This window comes from Penicillium coprophilum (genome assembly GCF_028826855.1).
Source record: "Penicillium coprophilum strain IBT 35676 chromosome Unknown utg000002l_segment0_segment1, whole genome shotgun sequence".
In the NCBI taxonomy this organism is placed as follows: Eukaryota; Fungi; Ascomycota; class Eurotiomycetes; order Eurotiales; family Aspergillaceae; genus Penicillium; species Penicillium coprophilum.
Genome location: NW_026622722.1, coordinates 2,055,310 through 2,072,140, shown reverse-complemented (window position 1 = coordinate 2,072,140; position 16,831 = coordinate 2,055,310). Strand labels below are relative to the sequence as shown.

Below are 16,831 nucleotides of genomic sequence, written 5' to 3'. Positions count from 1 at the left end.
ATGGCTTCTAGAGAGAATGGCCTGTAGATTACTTGCAATGACATTATGGCCCAAACGAGACATGCTGTTGTGCGTAGTGCATGGAGTCGAAATTTTCCCTCACGTTCGCTAATAGCCAACGACTTTTCTGAATCAAGCTTCTTGACAGGGACTAGACGATGGGCCTTTTGGTTCGATACAACATCTTTCCCACCGAACATCTGTAAGATCACAGTTGAAATGTGTGTGAGCGAATGCCTATGCTACGACGGCGGGACAAGCTCAGCATTCCTCGCGAGTTACGTATCTCCTTGGCCAAACCCCGTAGACACATCACTACTACGTAGTATGCTTTGGATTTGTAGATCGCGGGTCAAAAGTGGGGCTTTGATCTGCGAATCTTGCAGTACGCCGCATTGGCTCGTTTTGAGAGGTCGTGGAAACCCGACCATCAAGGGACCCGACGTCCATGGGATCCGCAGCATTCTGACCATTTGAAGTTCCAAGGAACTTCGTCTGGCAAGTCTGACATTCACAGTTCCATTGCGAGATCTTGCATGGAGATTTGCGAGAACAAGATATAGCCCAATACAGTTAGGTCTTTGGTTAAATAGTGGCGCGTTTTGTCAAGAAAAATAGATTTGCCCATCAAAAACTTTTCATATATGGATGCTTGTAAATGCGCATCGTGGCCTGCAACTATAAGCGAAAGATGACATGGATCACAATTGCCTAGAAGAGGAAACACAACTGAATAGCGGCTTAGCCGACTTCCAGAAACGAGACCAGTTCATCATTGGCGACATGACAGGTACATAGAAAAAAGGAAAAATTGCAATTCGAGAGACTTTGAGTCTTTGTAAAGTTGAAATAATACTGGGCCCATGGCAATGAGTAGATATGTTCGTTGCGTTGTAATGTGTTTATATTGTTGTTTACACCATTTGCCTGCTTAGCAGCATAGACCTCGTGACCTTGGGACCTCGGTACCTGTTTTACCCAAGTGTCATCCTTTTTTTCCCCTTTATGGCAAGGCCGCCTTGTTGCGGTACCGTCTCCCTCTGACAGTAGACCTGGCAACAATCATGCGATTTCTGACCAGTTCGAGAAAACCGTCAAAGTAATCCGTACCTAGTGGCTGTGTGCAGGTGCCAAGACAGCATTTGTTTGGCCTGCATTGTGGTGGTCCAATCATCCCATATCTTCGCTATCTTTCCGCTAAAATGGCCAATGCGTCGGAGGACTCGACTCGCGTCTGAGGTCAGCCTGCAGCACTAAAGCGGCGCTCATTCCCTTCCTACCTGGATGGCCCGCAGGATACTCACTATATTGCAATCGATCAATCTAGCCATATGGAGAGCGATATTATCGCCGCTTCTGAATCGCATGACTCGAGGTCAGCAGAGTGATTGCGCAACAAAAAAGGTGACAAGCCAGGCACCATCTCACAAACGACGGCCCAACAGAGGGACGTTGGCACCCCCCCTTGTGGATTTCTTTGCAGAAGATATGTCGTTCTCGGTCCAGAACATAATTGGTACCCCCTTACACGCGGTGGCCGAGTCGAATATCGCCCTAGCTCATCTTAATTTCGACTTCTCTCTTGTCAAATGTGAAGCCCCAGCTGAGCTCCAGCTTTTGGGGAAACAACTCTCCAGATCTCGGCGGCAATCGGCGGAAGATGGGTCATTTCACATTCTTGCCCGTCGACTGGGTGTGCTGTTTGATGATGTCCTTCCAGATGTGCCAGTGCTGCTTGAAGCATATGGAACCCGCGCTAGTCAGATTGTTCAAGAGATGACCCAGAAGACGGAGATCCCCAAGGTTGTCGTCGATGGGTTTTTTGGATCTCACTTAGGGATCGACTCAACCACAATCTGGGCTAGTGCGACAAGTGGAAAGTCCGTCCTTCGCATGCACCTTCTCGCATGTATGCTAGCTAGGATCTGGTCCCCCCAAGAGGCCACCGCCATTTGGGCGGACTTGGTCAGCCATCGACAAACCGCCATCAAAAATAAAGCTCAATCTGGTGAGATTGTGGATAATTATTTGGCCCGGTTGGCTGCCGCCCACGAGATTGATCGGGCATCACTTGGGAGTTGGGATGCTAGTGCACGGGCATGGCTTCAAGTTGCCGATCAAGCACGGCCGATGCAGCAGATTCAAATCAATTTAATTGTCAACAATCTGTCGGTGGCTGTCAAATCCCAATCATCCAATCATGACTCGACCTCAAAGGCACGCTCTTATGATAGTGTGATTCCCAACCTCAATCGCGCGTTGACTACCCTTGACAAGCTAATCTGTGGCGAGCCCCATCAAATCACCGACGGCGGAATTCTGCTTGGATTAGTCTCCTGGCATATTTATCCAGATCTTGTTGTTCTAGGCCCCTCCACACAAGAAATAAAGCAGAAAGACATTTTGGTCAAAGAAAGTGGAATCGTCACTATCTCAATCACCCCTCAAGCTAGACCTCGGACCGACGGAGTATATTGGTCTTTGCCACTAGCCAGCCTGCGATATTATGGAACTGTTCATCGAGAACGATCCACTATGTGTGATTCCAGAATATCAGTCGCACAGCTTCAGGCCCTGATACTCGGCGCATCGCTGGGCGCGGATGATGCTGCATTCACTGCTGCGAAGATCCTAAAATCACTTTGGAAGCTGTTCTCCGGTCTTTACGAGGCAAAACTGAGTCAAATTGCTGACCAACCTCTGGAGCTGTCAGCGGAATTGGCTGGCTTCGAGGTAGTCGACTTGCTCAAAGACGATCGCCAATCCCTCCGAGTTTCGATGAAATTATTGCAGTTCTTATTTCCATTCCAGAGCGGCATAGATTTACTTTCTGCAGAAAATGAAAACGAGAAAAATACTGCTATGCAACTCATGAGATATGGTACTAATTATGGAAAATCATGGATTGGAAACACGGGGACCTCCGCTTCGAGCTTTTTCGGCTTGGCAAAACTCTCATCTCTTCTTTGCGTGATAAAGAACCGAGAGGCTCGAATCAGTGTCCTCCGCGCGCAGTGCAAGCAATACCATCTCTCGTCTTCTGACTACGTGATTCGATTTCGAACCGAGAATGGCTATGTCTACACATCAATCGATGTCCAAAGTGCACGAACTTGCCACGGAGGAACAAAGCGGAAGTGGGACGAATACGAAGATCAGGACTTGGATGGCATTCACCTCCTCAAGAGTCCTCCCGGAGAGATATGGACTTTCTTCACTTCACCGGAAGTCTCTAGCCGTCATGTTCCGCAATACTTTAATACTGATACGCAGGATAACGACTCAAATGCGCAAGATGACTTTTTCGCACAATTTGTCCATGACAGCCCCCTTCCGAGTCGGTCAGTTACATTCAATTACGTCTTCGGTGACCATAGCCTTGCGGCCGTGTACAAAAGAAATACTAGCCAGTCTTTATCCACAACCCAACCCCTCTCGGATGCAGTTTCTCTGGAAACAATCCAAGATCTTTTGGACAGGAGTCTCTTGCAGCTTGATCTCGTGGCAGAATACATTTTGTATCATTTCTCCGTAACGCAAACATCCCATGGCAGGTCTCTTCTCGCGCTTGGACGAATTGTGGACTATTACATGTCATACCTACCCCACGCCACTGTTGCCATGGGGGTAATCAAAGGCACCATTCGTTCTTGGGACTGGGCGCAGTCTATGGTCAGGGAGCTTGATTCATTAAGTCCACTTGCAAAGCAGCAAGCGCGCGAAGGAAATACACCTGCAACGATCTATCCAAGCCCCCTGCCCCGTGAATACGCATTTGCAGCGATTTTGCAGTTTGAGGCTGGGGAAATTAGCGTCGACGTTGCTAAAATGGCAGACGTACTAGCAATATCGAGTGGCAACTCTCTATTCATCGCTGGACAACTCCTCCATGATCCGTTGTCATCAGAGAGTCTCTGTCCCGGCGCCGTTTCTCATGTTATGGGGAATGTTGGGAAGCCAGGAGTAACACTGTTGGTTTCTCCCCCTGAGGTAGAGATCCGTGAACATGATATCGAGAGGTGGCAATTTGTCAACCACAACCCGTTTGATGGAAATTCAGCCGGTGGAATGTTTGACGGCACATCTATTCACTTGTCATTTACAGGCTGGGAAGGACCTGTCAGTCTTGAATCTACCAATTCCCGCGGTATGGAGGCCTATTATGTTGAAACAGCAGTTTCTGTCAATGACAAAGGTGAATGGTTGGGAGATTTAGATATACTGAAGGGGTTGAGAGATCTAGAAATGGTAGATCTTGAACCCGCGGACAGCAAGTGCACACACGATTCGACTTTTGCAGCTGCAGGAGTAAGATTAATTTCCATCGACTGTTGGGAGGAGATTCTAGATCCTCCGAGTGGCTTACTCGTGCTACGTTCGGCATCGGGGACACCGACAACGGACGATCGTCGCGGAACTTGGCGGTGGATGGTGAGACTGGCTGCTGTAAGTATTGCACGTTCAAGGAAATACCGGTGCATCTGCTTGCCAGTTGATGGGAGCTTCTGCTGGACTTGCGTTATTCACAAGATCAATGATGGCGAAGACAAAAATGTCCTGCTTGTTTATTGATCTATTAGGAGTTTGTCCTGCTTGTTTATTGATATATTAGGAATTTTGGCCGTATTTTTGGGTAAACTGAGGTCTTGAAGTTCAGATTCACGTAAATCACCCAATCGGAAGGGAATTTGAATGGTTGTTAGGTCAACTCCTACTTGCTTTGAGTCTGGTGGCAGGATGCTCACCACACAGCGGCAGAGACTGTGTTCCATCCCACCAAACGCTTTGTAAAAATATTAAGTCACGATATTATCTCATTGTATAATAAGATCTCCTGGCTGTGTTGCCTACACATACATATATATCCCTATAATGTTCAGGCTTCCCTGGGCAATATAGAAAGGTTATAGCTTCACATGATAAGTAGTAACATGCGGCATAGAAGCTCCTACCTAGACAATCGAATCTGCCACTATCATTGGATTTGTGGCGAACTAACTATGTGCTGTAATTAATCAATAGCTTTTCTTTCTGCGGGTTCATCCTCAGAATTTTCTTCCACAACGCATTCTAAGCACGCAGCGAAGTGAATATCAACATGAAGCTTGAGTTGAAGATATTTGGGCATACATTGATCAACAATGAATTCAAACTATTATCACACCATATACCTCCACTAAAGTATACTATACAAGTCTCTCACTTAACAATCAACTGGCAAAGCCCCAGTGGAAGAGGCCTCACCAAAGAGTGCCACCTCCTCGGCCCGGCGGCGGGTCAGTCCAGCAACGACGCCACCATTGGCCTTGTTCCACTTCGGCAGCTCCTCAAACGCCACAGTACCCACATCCTCGCCGGCATTCATGCGGCTAATCAGACTAGATGATTGCATGTTGCCGTTGCCGACGTTGAAAGTCCACGATACCAGGGCCGCGTACTGGTTGTCGTTCAGGGTGACAGTGGCGGCAAGGGCATTATTCACGCCATCTTGGTAGCTCTGTTTCTATTGTGTTAGTGTATTCATTCAATATTGAGGACCAACATAAACCGCGGGGTTCAATGTGTATCAGGAAAGAGGAGTGATCATAGACTCACCACCAGGTCATTGGCAAGCAATTGACTGGCTGTCTCCTCGGTCAATGGCTGTGAGAAGGAGACTTCTGAGCAAGTAGAATCGCCGCAGAGATGACCGTAGCCGAGAGTGGGATTGCCGAAGCCGTCATCATACACGTTGGGCTGGAAGGACTCGAAGCTCTTGATCAGATCGAGGCCATTGGAGTTGATTGCGGGCCCGGTGCAGGCAATTGCCAGGGCTGGGAGGGCGGCGATCAGGAGCTTGAAGGACATGTTGCGGGTTGGTTTATGGAATGGGATTATGGGCCTGAGTGGTTTGGAGAAGTTATGAAGAGAGAATGTTGAAGATTTATATCTTTCTCTCTAGGATCGCAAAATACTACCAAGCTTGGAAGATTTCATGTAGATTGTGAGCCTACATCGCAGAGTTACAATGAACCCCCCCTCTTCCCGTGTTTCTAGACCTTGAAACATCCAAAGCCACCCGAGTGCCTCCCGTTCTGGCTGATTTTTATTTTTTGACCCCTGCATGTTCTTTGACTGGCTCACAGGACTATAGCCTCGGCACTTCGTATACCATGGCTGCTTTGATTAGTCGGGGTCGCCCTAGCGTGTTTTATACTTATCACCCCCACACCCAATCACAATTTCCTTCTATTTCGTACAGAGTACCAACTGCCTTTTCTGCAGTCTTATTTTGATTAATCGGGAGATTGATCACAGTTGGCATGGTTCAATTAGATAAATGTGGAGAAGGCGTTTTCATAGGGCCCTAAACCTAACCCGCAATATATCGAGTCCGGGATCTCGACCCATTTGCAGGTTGATGAGATAGATCACCACGGAACAGCGTCGGTCATGCGAAACTTGGCAATGAAAGTACGGTCATGGTTGAAAATCGAAGCTGATCTGCATCTATTTCGTTGGTGAGAGATAAACCCCGACAAGTCCCCGGATCACGTTTGAGAATTGCACATAATACAATTATCGAAGATATCAAGTAGTATAACATAAAACTATCACTTCCCAATCCATCAAGTCATTGCGAAAGCGCCACAAGCACTTTCGGTTTTCCCTGAGACGGACCTCCTTGATCCACCCTTTGAGCCAAGAGCCTCTTCTGAATAAGCCACCTGCGTCAATGTACCTATAAGCTCCATCATGATCCTCTTCTGCGTGATAATATCGGATATTCTGCCAAGTCCACACTCACATCCTTATAGACAGGAGGTCCTCACAGCATCACCGCGTCTTTCACAATCCCAACTCATCGCTCTAGCAAAATTTTAACAGTAATCATCTCTGTCTGCCGCTTGTAGTTGACAAATTTCTAAAGGCCTCTTGAATGACATAATTAGCAAAATGGATGGCGGCGACAAAGTCTCGTGCCCTAGCGAGGAAAGAAACCAACAACACTGATGGAGTGAGAAGTGCCATGATAAGTCTTGAAAATATGTTGGTATATCCCCAAGTACTAGATATATATTTTGAAGCCATGCGGGAGTACCATTACTTTCTTTCTCAATATCTCCAATTTATGACCTTTCTAAATAGCACTTTCTCTCAGTTAAAGGCAATGACCAAATTTAACTCTCTATTTCAAAGATTGAAAATATAACAATCAGAAATTGCCTTACGATAAAATGCAACATTGAGTATTTAGAGCGTCACGTAGTTTAGATTGTTTGCATTGTTTGGTGCTTTTTGGGCGTTATTGGGGGCGGGTTGTAGTGGCGGTACAGCGTAGAGTGAAGTTGAACAATCATGGTATGCTTCCCACTCCGTACACCTCTAAACTATAGGTAGAGGGAGGTTCAACCTACCCAGCACCTAGTTTGTAGTGAGATTTAGGCCAGCTGGTCTAGACTGTATTTGTAGATATTAATCGATTTTACCAAGTAACATTGTAATTCGAAAGTTGGCGAATAGCAAGTACCAGGCAAACATTGTAAACACTGCAGACACTACAAACACTACAAATACTACAAATACTGTACAAACATCGAAAAGAACATCAAACACGTACTTTTGATCGCCAGCGGCAGTCGTGATTGGGGGATTCAAAATAATCACATAGTTTGTATGCCGGAGATAACGGATTTTGCGAATCATGCAAACATGAAATGGCATCGTTACTCGTCTTGCGCGGACTATAAGATAGATGAGATATCCAGCGGAATGTAGTAAACACATCTCAAACGTCGATATCATTGCCAAAACAATTTCAAGCTAAAAGATGACCTACAATCGCATTGCTGTCTATGGCCATCGGGGCTGGGTCAGCTCTGCTATCTTCGCCGCCCTTGCACAGTCTGGCGCCCCTATCAAGGTTCTCTACCGATCCGGCTCCGATGTAAGTGATCTTCCCAAAGGTGTCACATCGGTCGAGGTAGACGTGGAAGACCAACATGCGCTGGAAGCTGCGCTACAAGATATCGATATTGTCATGTAAGTTTGCTACAATGATCAAGCTGGAAGTGACTCCATGAACTGACTGCCGAGTTGGGTGTTAAAGTTCGCTGGTTGGCCTAGAGGGTGTGACGCGCCAACATGGATTCGTGAAAGCTATACCTCAAACCGAGGTCAAACTCTTCGTGCCTTCGGAGCTTGCTCTACGTTGCGATGACCAGGGATTACGAGTTCCAGTGAACAAAGCAAAATTCGAAGTCGAAGCTGCCGCCAAGCAGGCTGGCATATCAACCACTATTATTCTACCAGGCTATTTCGCAGAGTCTGCTCTCAATTCTTGGTAAGTCTTGTAGGCTAGACAGGATTGATGAATTTGAAACTAATTTACAGATCTTTAGCCTGATTGGAGTTGATGTGCCACGAAATCGAATCGTCTTTACTGGGGACAGTGAACGGCAGATTCTGAACATTTGGTTAGTAATGATCAACGCATACCATAGGGGTCTACTATGATAATATGACACTAAGCTGAGCATCTCAATAGCACAAGGGAGTATGTTGCAGCCGCATACGCAGCGATTTTCGCCCAAACACCCATCTCCCAACTCCAGGACACCGTCTTCGGCCTATCAGAGTTGCGCGTTACGGGAGAAGATGTCGCAAACTCGCTCGAGAAAAAACACGGCGCTCCCCCTCAAATCTTCCGACACAGTCTCGAGGAAGCAGATCGCCAAATGCAAACTCGTTTGGACCAGGGTCAACCTCTAGCCTTGGCATGGTATTGTCGTCGGGTTTGGGGGTCAGGGCAGGTGCTGAACGCGATTGGATCCAATATCTGGGAATTAGAAGGGTACCAGAAAAAGAGTCTGAAGGACTTGATTGAGGATGGGAAGTTGGTTGCCTATCGTGAAGCATCGCCGGCGTTGAAGGCTGCTCTGGAGGGGACCTTTTATTGATATTTCGGATATGCGCGTCATCCCAGTTTGGTTTTGCTGGCTCGTCTATGAGTGAACTCGAGAGTATACAGAGGCAAGCATTGTGTTTCTGGTACATTTCGGGATAATTGAAGAGATATTTTCGATATTGGAAAGCCAGCCTCAAAGGCGTCGCAGGCTTAAGATCAATGACAGAGAGTAATCTATTTGAGAATTTGCATCTTGTCTTGCAACTCAAAGCTAAACGGACATCTGGGCACCTGGGCATTCATTTCTGTTCAGAATCACGCGAACACACCCAAGATAGGTAACAAGTCCTGCTTATGATTCACATCCTGGCTGAGGACACACAAGGACAAAGAGGGCTAAGCCGCAGGCGCTAGAGGCTCATGCAGTCGAATATCAGCACATAGTATTTGACAATGCACCCAGTCACCAGATGCTAATATCGTCGTCTATCACAGGGTCATTTCCCCCATCAGAGCTATGATTTTCCTTTGTTCCCATTCATCTCTCTTCCATTTGTTTCCTTGTTATGATATTTTATGAAAACATTCATTACAATAGTCAGCATGATCCTTGATTCTAGATCGCTTCTTGAATACCTTCAATTTTGTGATACCATGGCACTATATGTTTCTTAAGCATTCCACATGACTGATGAACGATCACTTTCCCACTCCTCGTACCCGTGCTGCCATGTCGAGGGAAGCTTACCTGTGCAAACGTTGGGTTGTCGAGCATTGGGACCATGGGGCTCTCAATGAGGTACGGCGTTGTCGCCAGGGCAACATTCCCCGTTACATCCTTCTCAGGTCTATCTGTGTCAAATACTTTGGTGTCGGTCGAGTAGCTCAAGGCCTGTCTCTACCAAGTGGTCAATATTTGGGAGATTGGTTCTGGTCATTGGCCTAGTAATTGATACTCCGGCGGAATTTCGGACATGGCTATACTGGTCAGATTTTGAGACTAGTCTCGCTTCCTCGAATACCATGACATATATCGGAGACAAGAGAGCGTGATTCCTCTGAGGCTGAAATTAAACCCGTATGAAGGTAAAATGTGACTCACTTGTTGTAGTTGCAACAACAGCAATGGCCAACTGGGTCTCCGATCGCGGTTCCCAAAACAAGGTCAGCGTCTGCTGGTTGACCGAAGTGTGGTTGGCGGTTTTCCCTTCACGATCATGGTGTTGTGTCTTTGCAGAACACGCCCGAGCAGAATGGGATCTCCACATGCAACTACCTCCGTGCCCTCGCATCCGAGAGGGACGCTATATAGCTATCTTACGTCTCCCCGTTGGTCGTCCCCGCCGCCGAGAACCAATGCCACGCTTGTGGTTTCACCGTAATACCAACGACCTAGAATATCAGATCGCTCGAAGCGCTAGTCACGCCGAGGCGATTTCTCAATTCATGGTTGTCTACGTGGTGACGTGGACGTTGAATGTATCTCCTGCCAATGCGAAAAGAGTGTTTCCCCCTTCTGCGTCGCTGTGAAGTATGAGAGCGGCACTTGGGGATATGCTAATTGCTATGAGATGCAAGTACGCTTTTCGGCTGGCTTGTTTCGGTCTTCGGCCCCTCTGGCTGGGGATCCCAAGAGTAAACGCCTAACAGCACTGAGATAGACGCCGTTTTTGAGGACTGTTGATTTTACCGTGCTTCTAATTCTTGAAGAAAGCCATGCAGGAGGTTGAGGCGAGTGTTACCACCAACGCGACTGCTTGGCAGAAATCGAAAGACAGTACGTGTGAAATCAGTTTCCAGGCAAATGAAGGCCATGTGTTGTGATACAGGGATATCCAAATCAGACAACCAGCCACGGAGCGGACACAAGCCAGGAGTCGAACCATTTCGACGGATATCGGTGCTGCTCATAACCGCACCCAGGTGGTGAAAATGATTATCGCCGGCGAGATGATTACCCACTGCGCTGTTGGTTTCGTCAGTTGAAATAACTATCTATACCTAGGAGGCTGTTGTACTTGGAGCCCTTTGCCCCACGGCGAGCCCGGACACAGACCGACAATGCGATTGGGGTGTACAGTGCCAAACAGTTTCTGCTTCAGAATACAACAGTACGTAGGTAGAAAAGGGGAAGAAAATGAAGAACGAGAAGACATGGGAGTGAAAACAAACAGGCAAGTGAAATGTCCAATTGGGTATCGTTTATTTTCCTGAAACAAGTCACAAGGAACGCCAGGCAAAATCCCGCAGGCCCATCTCGTATGCTGGGGCTTGCATATGCAGATATATGAACATACTGTCAGGTGGACAAAAGGGAACCACCACATACACCAGAACAATCCAATGTGTATGAGGGATAACAAGGAAGAGAAAAGAGACGCTGAATACAGGGTAGAATGCACCAGAAACCTTATGGCTGGAAAGGTGAGAAAGGGGATAGGGTGACCGGATAGAGAAGGGTGGTTTTATGTTCTCAGCGATCTGAAATTCGTTACTTGGCGTTGAACCATCCACCATTTTCCCATTCCCCACCAGGCGTATATGTGGCTGCTTGTCGGGCGAACGAATCGCAGATACCGCTCAAAAGGACGTTTAATCGAGGAAAATTGATAGGTTTCATGACCCAACCATCAAATCCAGTGTCAACGTAGCTTGCGAGTTCTTGTTCGACTAGAGATGCGGAGACGGCAAAAATGGGTACTCGGTCATTGCGTATAGCTTTGTCGGACAGTGCTTCCTTGGGTGTCTTGGATTCAAACTCCCGAATCGCCCGGGTTGCTGCCATTCCATCGACGATCGGCATCTGGAGAAGGTTAGTGGGAGTGCAGAGGACAGGAAGACCGGTTCCAACATACCTGGAGATCCATCAGCACAACATCGAAGGATTTGGTGGCGGAGGCAAAGGCAATTGTGCAGGCTTCACCATTGCTGGTCAACTGGACACTGTGGCCAAGCTTGGTCAACCGTTTGTGTATGATCTTGCTATTGATTGGATCGTCCTCGGCGACAAGGACGTTGAGTGGCTCGTATTCTGTCGTTGAAGGTTCGGTGGTTGTTGGTGCGGCACAAGATGGCCCAGAGGAGGAACCTTGTGATGTTTCTGTGACTGGCGAAACTCTTGGAAAATAAGAGCCACCTTCACTGATGTGCTCAATTTGCGGTGATTTGAGATTGACGGCATGTTGTGACATTCGTAAAGCACTCATCGGAACTCCCGAGTCTGTGATATTCTCCAGACCAGGAGGAGGGGGAGTTACAAGTGGCTGTAGAGTGAGTGGTGGGGTGCGTGTGACAGAGAACAAACTTGAGTGTGAATCCTGCGGGGGAAATGATCGGGTTATAGCAGATGGTGATGCAAGAGAAGAATTTGCATGATTGCTGCTGGTGCTAACAGGGCTCGACGGGGTGTTCAGCCGTTTCAGATCCAAATCTTGGCTATTGCTTCTCTTGAGGGGAGGCTCTTGCATGGCACTGATGAGTCTGTCGGCATGACTTTTCCCACTACGCCCACTGTGTCCACTGCGGGAACTGCCACCACTGCGAAGGCTTTCCGTGCTTCGTCGCCTAGTATCAGAAGAATCATGTGATCCAGGAATTAGCGTAAACTCCTTCTCTGAAAGTAAAGGCGTTGTAGGAACGACAGCACTCTGAGAAGAAATTGCATCTGCATCTCCATCCACGGCTGTCCCCTCTGGCAAACGGAACTGCAATATAATCTTGAAATGACTACCCTTCCCTTCTTCCGATCTGACAGCGAGCTGGCCATGCATGTTGTGAACGATTCTTGCTGCAAGAGCAAGACCAAGACCCAATACACGTTTTGACTTTGAGTTCTGCGGTTTCTCTTCTTCTTCGGAATAGTAAGTCTCATCAGTCGAGACTTGTTCAAGTTCGTTGAAGAGGGTCTTCAGTTTGTCATGCGAAATCCCCACCCCCCGTATCAATGACAACAATTTCCACTCCCACATGACCTGGCATGCTTTGCGTCGCAGATCGATACATTTTTGTTGTCACCGCACCAGATTTGGTGTGCTGAATGGCGTTTGAGATCACATTGGAGAGAACTTGCCGGACACGACGCTGGTCGCCGACAACCGACTCAGGAATACCTGGATGAACTGCAACAGAGTATGAAATGTTCTTCCGCTTGGCATCGCCAGACAGCATATCAGCCGCTTCTCTAAAGGTTGATTGGAGGTCGAAGCTCTCATCTTTAATGAGATCCTGGCCTTTTTCGGTATTTGTCAAGTCGAGGAGATCGTTGATCACGTAAATTAGTGATTTTGAAGCCGAATGAGATTTTGTCAAGCTTTCTCTGGTTTCATCGTCCAGAGCACCCTCGAGTGCGATCTCCAAATAGTTCACAATTGCATTCAAAGGTGTCCGAACTTCGTGTGCAGAATTAGCCAGAAGCAGTCGGGTGAGTTGTGAGGTCTGCATAGCTGCCTCCTTCTGCCTCCAAACTTTGATAAATTTACCGTAAACCACTATTCAAGGTAAGTCAGCTTTCGAACAACCGGGGAAAACATTCCTTGTGTATCAGAGAAAAAACTTACAGCACAAGACTGCCGCCGTCTCGACGTCCGTCTCTGTCCACTCTCTACTTTGCGATAGAACCGTCTCCCGCCATGCTTTGAAACTTTCTCGAGGCTCCAGATATCCTGCAGTCTGTTTTCTTTTTTCAATTTCGTAAGGATTACCAGCCCACTTAATTTCAGTAAGATGTCCCCGACGAAAGAATGCGATGAAATCACTACCGCCAGTAGAGAGCGGGACATATAGAAGACCAGATATTGCCTTCAATCCAGGGGCATAATGTAAATCAGGGAAATCCTTAGCGATATCGTGCGACGCAAGCACTGCATCCAACTGACGGACGCGAAGGAACTCTATCAATGCAAGCACCTCCTGAGAGTTATTGTTGTCACCAAGAATTTTTGTTTCGTCACGAATTGACAAAACCCCGTAGTCCGCATCAAACAGTTGTAGCAGATCATCTGAGGACGCAATGATATAGCCTGATGGGTTGGCCTCTGTCGGGACGGTGTTGATCAGCTTTCGGGCCTGAAGCCGAGAGGCATACGACAGCCGCTCGATGTTTCTAGATACAGTGTCGCCGAGGAGCCGGCACATTTTGCGTATGGGAAATGACACGCGCATACCGGCATTCCCATAGCTATGGCAGGAGATCAGCCCCCAGAGATCGTTGAAAGCATTGATGCTTATCGACATTGAAGACCGGACTTGCATATGTGCCAAATATTTTACATGAATTGGAGACATTGCGCGAAGATAGGCGTGAGTCATGTCCAAGGGGGATTCAAGATCCTCCAAGGTCCGACACACGAGGCGAGAAGTGACGTGATCTCGATCATACAAGAGCCGGACCTTATTGATTTTGTAAAGTTCCCGGGCTTGCGCAGGAATATCAGATGCAGGGAAATGAAGACCCTTGTAGAGATCAATAGTGGCGTTGGGATTAACCAGCTCGGCGACAACCATGCCATTCCAGCTGCTATCGAACTGATAGATCAAGACACGATGAAAGCCAGTCAACTCCTTGACCAATCCCGCAGTTGTATTAAGCAATTGGTCCAGATCTCTTGTTCTCCCCAATTGCTCTTGTATCTGTGTTAGGATACTGAAAGCTTCCATGGAGGACGCCTCGCCCTTCCTACGACGGGCACTCCTGAGAATGCGGAGAGGCTGGCTGATGTTGATTGTGCTCCCAGCGAGTTGATCTGCTGTTGGAACAATCCCTAGGGTGTCCGCGGGAACTGACGGGGTATCAAGGCCCTCAACATTTAACGGGTTTATAAGGTCATCCTCAAGTTCGAACTCGCAGACAATCAAATCCTTTTGCGTCTGTGAGACATGGGTGGCACACCAAAATTTGCGGCGCTCCCCATCAGCTGTTCGGATTGACATATTGAAAACTTCCGGTCCATCGACGGATGGATCATGTGCATCATCACGAACAAAGTCAACGTGATCTAGCAGGTTGTCTGCTTGGTCCTCACTCAAAATATCGCACAAGTTTTCCAACTCGAACAATTGCTTGGGCGAATAACCCAAAAAATCAGCCGAGTTCTCGCTTACAATACGGACCACAAGCTGATTTGGCGACTCTTCGCGGAGGGCTATCATTAAACCAAAGCTCTGGATCGCACCGGGGATGCGAATGGGCTCGTCCTCGCAGTATTGGAATGCTTCTCCATCTCTTCCTGTGATGACGGCATGACCGGCATCCGTCATAACATGTTTGAAGCGGGCAGTAACATGATCATGGTCTTCGGCATTCCTGCGTTGGGTATGAGCGGATGCAGACGTGATGGATGCACTTCGGGACTGGTGGTCACTTTGGACAGGTTTGGCGTAGACTTCTGGGTGTTGAATAACATCCGATGCCAGAGAATGGGTGGCAAGTTCTGTTTTATCATCTATGACATGTGTCTCGTGGCGTGGAATATCGGTGGGAATGGTAGGTTCGGCGTTCTCGGGATCGGGGTGATGAAGGTGATCGGAATTAGCCTGCGAGTGCAGTTGATTCCACGTGCGTTCGTCGATGAACGTATACTGTCGCGCTCCATCTCGGGTTGGTGATACCGCATCCCGAGGGTGCGTTGGGGCCGAATACTGGGGGGCAACTGTAGGATCGACCGAAACAACCGACCGAATAGGGAAAACACGCTCGGTGGGGTCAAAGCCAGTGGCCGGTGAATCTTGAATATCTGCGCTTGAATGTGCTCGATCTCTATTCTCTTGTCCTTGTGTTGGGGGCTCTGTCCGGTTCGGAGACACAACACTCTCCGATCGTTTGCGGGGGGACCCCAGCGCGACGTGCTTTGAATGTGGAGACGTCATCTCCACTGTTTAGACTGTCGGGATGAATATAGTGCGGCTGAACGGCCGCATAGCAGCGCACCACTGATCTGGATTGCGAATATGAGGGAAGGATTTTGCGACAAGATGGTGAAGTTTTACGGGACAATCCATGGAAACCCCCCACTACCCCGTCTATAACCAGCTTTTGGATTTTACCCATAATAATTTTTGACCGCCTGCCTCACCGCCACCTTTTTGTTCCTTGAATTGCTCTTGAAAAAGTCGGGAATGAAATCACTGCAGTATACAGCATACACAGCGTACACAGAGTACACAGCGTCTACACCGTATACAGTATTGTATACAGCATTGCAGTATGAGAATCCAAAGTGTAGAGAACGGAAATAGTTGGGTGCGTATGCGGCCTCACCCTTTAGACTACGGTGAGAAACCAGGCCGCCCCTGGTACCCCTGGTCGCTCTTATAACATTTGTACAAAGTACCAAGTACACAATTTTAATGATCTGATGGGAGAAATATTGCACTAGCGCCCACTTAGGCGAGACTTGTCTTTGCTATACTTGCAACAATACCAAATTTGACCGTGTATACAGACAGGATCATGGATTTTTCTGGGTATATCAATGATTTATTCTGCACGTATCGCCGTTTGCGACTATCCCAAGGGGCGTTGGGATGGGTTGGGATTTCGGTAGCGGAGGGGGGTGGGACAGGTGTATCATTTCAACAAGCGCAGCTTGTCTGAACGGTGGTGTTCACGTCTTCCACAACGTGGGATTATCTCCTTGCCAATCTTAGATTCTGCAATCTCATCCCCTCTACTATGATCAGTGCCTGAAAATATAGCTGCGTCCCATCGAACCCCCCTTTTCCGTGGACTGTACCAGATAATTCAGATGGGTCGAACAATATGTACGGAGTAGAGTGAAGGAGAGATGTGTGATATGATCGGTCGTGCGCCTCAGGGGCGAAAAGCTTCTCGCGATTAAAAAAGATCGGAAGATCATCAACCCTAGCTAGCAACAGAACTCATACTCATAACCGGACTGAATAGATAAGAATTGAGAAAAAACCGGAATGGATTCCTATCAATGGGCT

At 47.8% G+C, this 16,831-nt stretch overlaps 6 protein-coding genes across 6 annotated transcripts; 4 read left to right on the top strand and 2 right to left on the bottom strand.

Annotated features, from left to right (window-relative positions):
* Nucleotides 1–1,488: 1,488 nt before the first annotated feature.
* On the top strand, nucleotides 1,489–4,496 carry N7500_002837 (uncharacterized protein; the record flags this gene model as incomplete). The annotated part of the gene is made up of 2 exons (XM_056673983.1): nucleotides 1,489–4,195; nucleotides 4,339–4,496. 2 exons carry the CDS (start codon nucleotides 1,489–1,491, stop codon nucleotides 4,494–4,496), a joined length of 2,865 nt encoding a protein of 954 aa, XP_056534508.1.
* Nucleotides 4,497–5,203: 707 nt separating this feature from the next.
* N7500_002836 (lysozyme) lies at nucleotides 5,204–5,847 on the bottom strand (the record flags this gene model as incomplete). The annotated part of the gene is made up of 2 exons (XM_056673982.1): nucleotides 5,204–5,497; nucleotides 5,596–5,847. The coding sequence occupies 2 exons, from the start codon at nucleotides 5,845–5,847 to the stop codon at nucleotides 5,204–5,206; spliced, it is 546 nt and encodes a 181-aa protein (XP_056534507.1).
* Nucleotides 5,848–7,810: 1,963 nt separating this feature from the next.
* On the top strand, nucleotides 7,811–8,939 carry N7500_002835 (NmrA-like family protein; the record flags this gene model as incomplete). Its single annotated transcript, XM_056673981.1, has 4 exons — nucleotides 7,811–8,022; nucleotides 8,090–8,323; nucleotides 8,382–8,456; nucleotides 8,528–8,939. 4 exons carry the CDS (start codon nucleotides 7,811–7,813, stop codon nucleotides 8,937–8,939), a joined length of 933 nt encoding a protein of 310 aa, XP_056534506.1.
* Nucleotides 8,940–10,012: 1,073 nt separating this feature from the next.
* On the top strand, nucleotides 10,013–10,417 carry N7500_002834 (uncharacterized protein; the record flags this gene model as incomplete). Its single annotated transcript, XM_056673980.1, has 1 exon — nucleotides 10,013–10,417. One exon carries the CDS (start codon nucleotides 10,013–10,015, stop codon nucleotides 10,415–10,417), a length of 405 nt encoding a protein of 134 aa, XP_056534505.1.
* Nucleotides 10,418–10,603: 186 nt separating this feature from the next.
* On the top strand, nucleotides 10,604–10,873 carry N7500_002833 (uncharacterized protein; the record flags this gene model as incomplete). Its single annotated transcript, XM_056673979.1, has 2 exons — nucleotides 10,604–10,664; nucleotides 10,740–10,873. The coding sequence occupies 2 exons, from the start codon at nucleotides 10,604–10,606 to the stop codon at nucleotides 10,871–10,873; spliced, it is 195 nt and encodes a 64-aa protein (XP_056534504.1).
* Nucleotides 10,874–11,378: 505 nt separating this feature from the next.
* fphA (putative sensor histidine kinase/response regulator) lies at nucleotides 11,379–15,751 on the bottom strand (the record flags this gene model as incomplete). The annotated part of the gene is made up of 4 exons (XM_056673978.1): nucleotides 11,379–11,690; nucleotides 11,743–12,767; nucleotides 12,820–13,374; nucleotides 13,444–15,751. 4 exons carry the CDS (start codon nucleotides 15,749–15,751, stop codon nucleotides 11,379–11,381), a joined length of 4,200 nt encoding a protein of 1,399 aa, XP_056534503.1.
* Nucleotides 15,752–16,831: the final 1,080 nt, after the last annotated feature.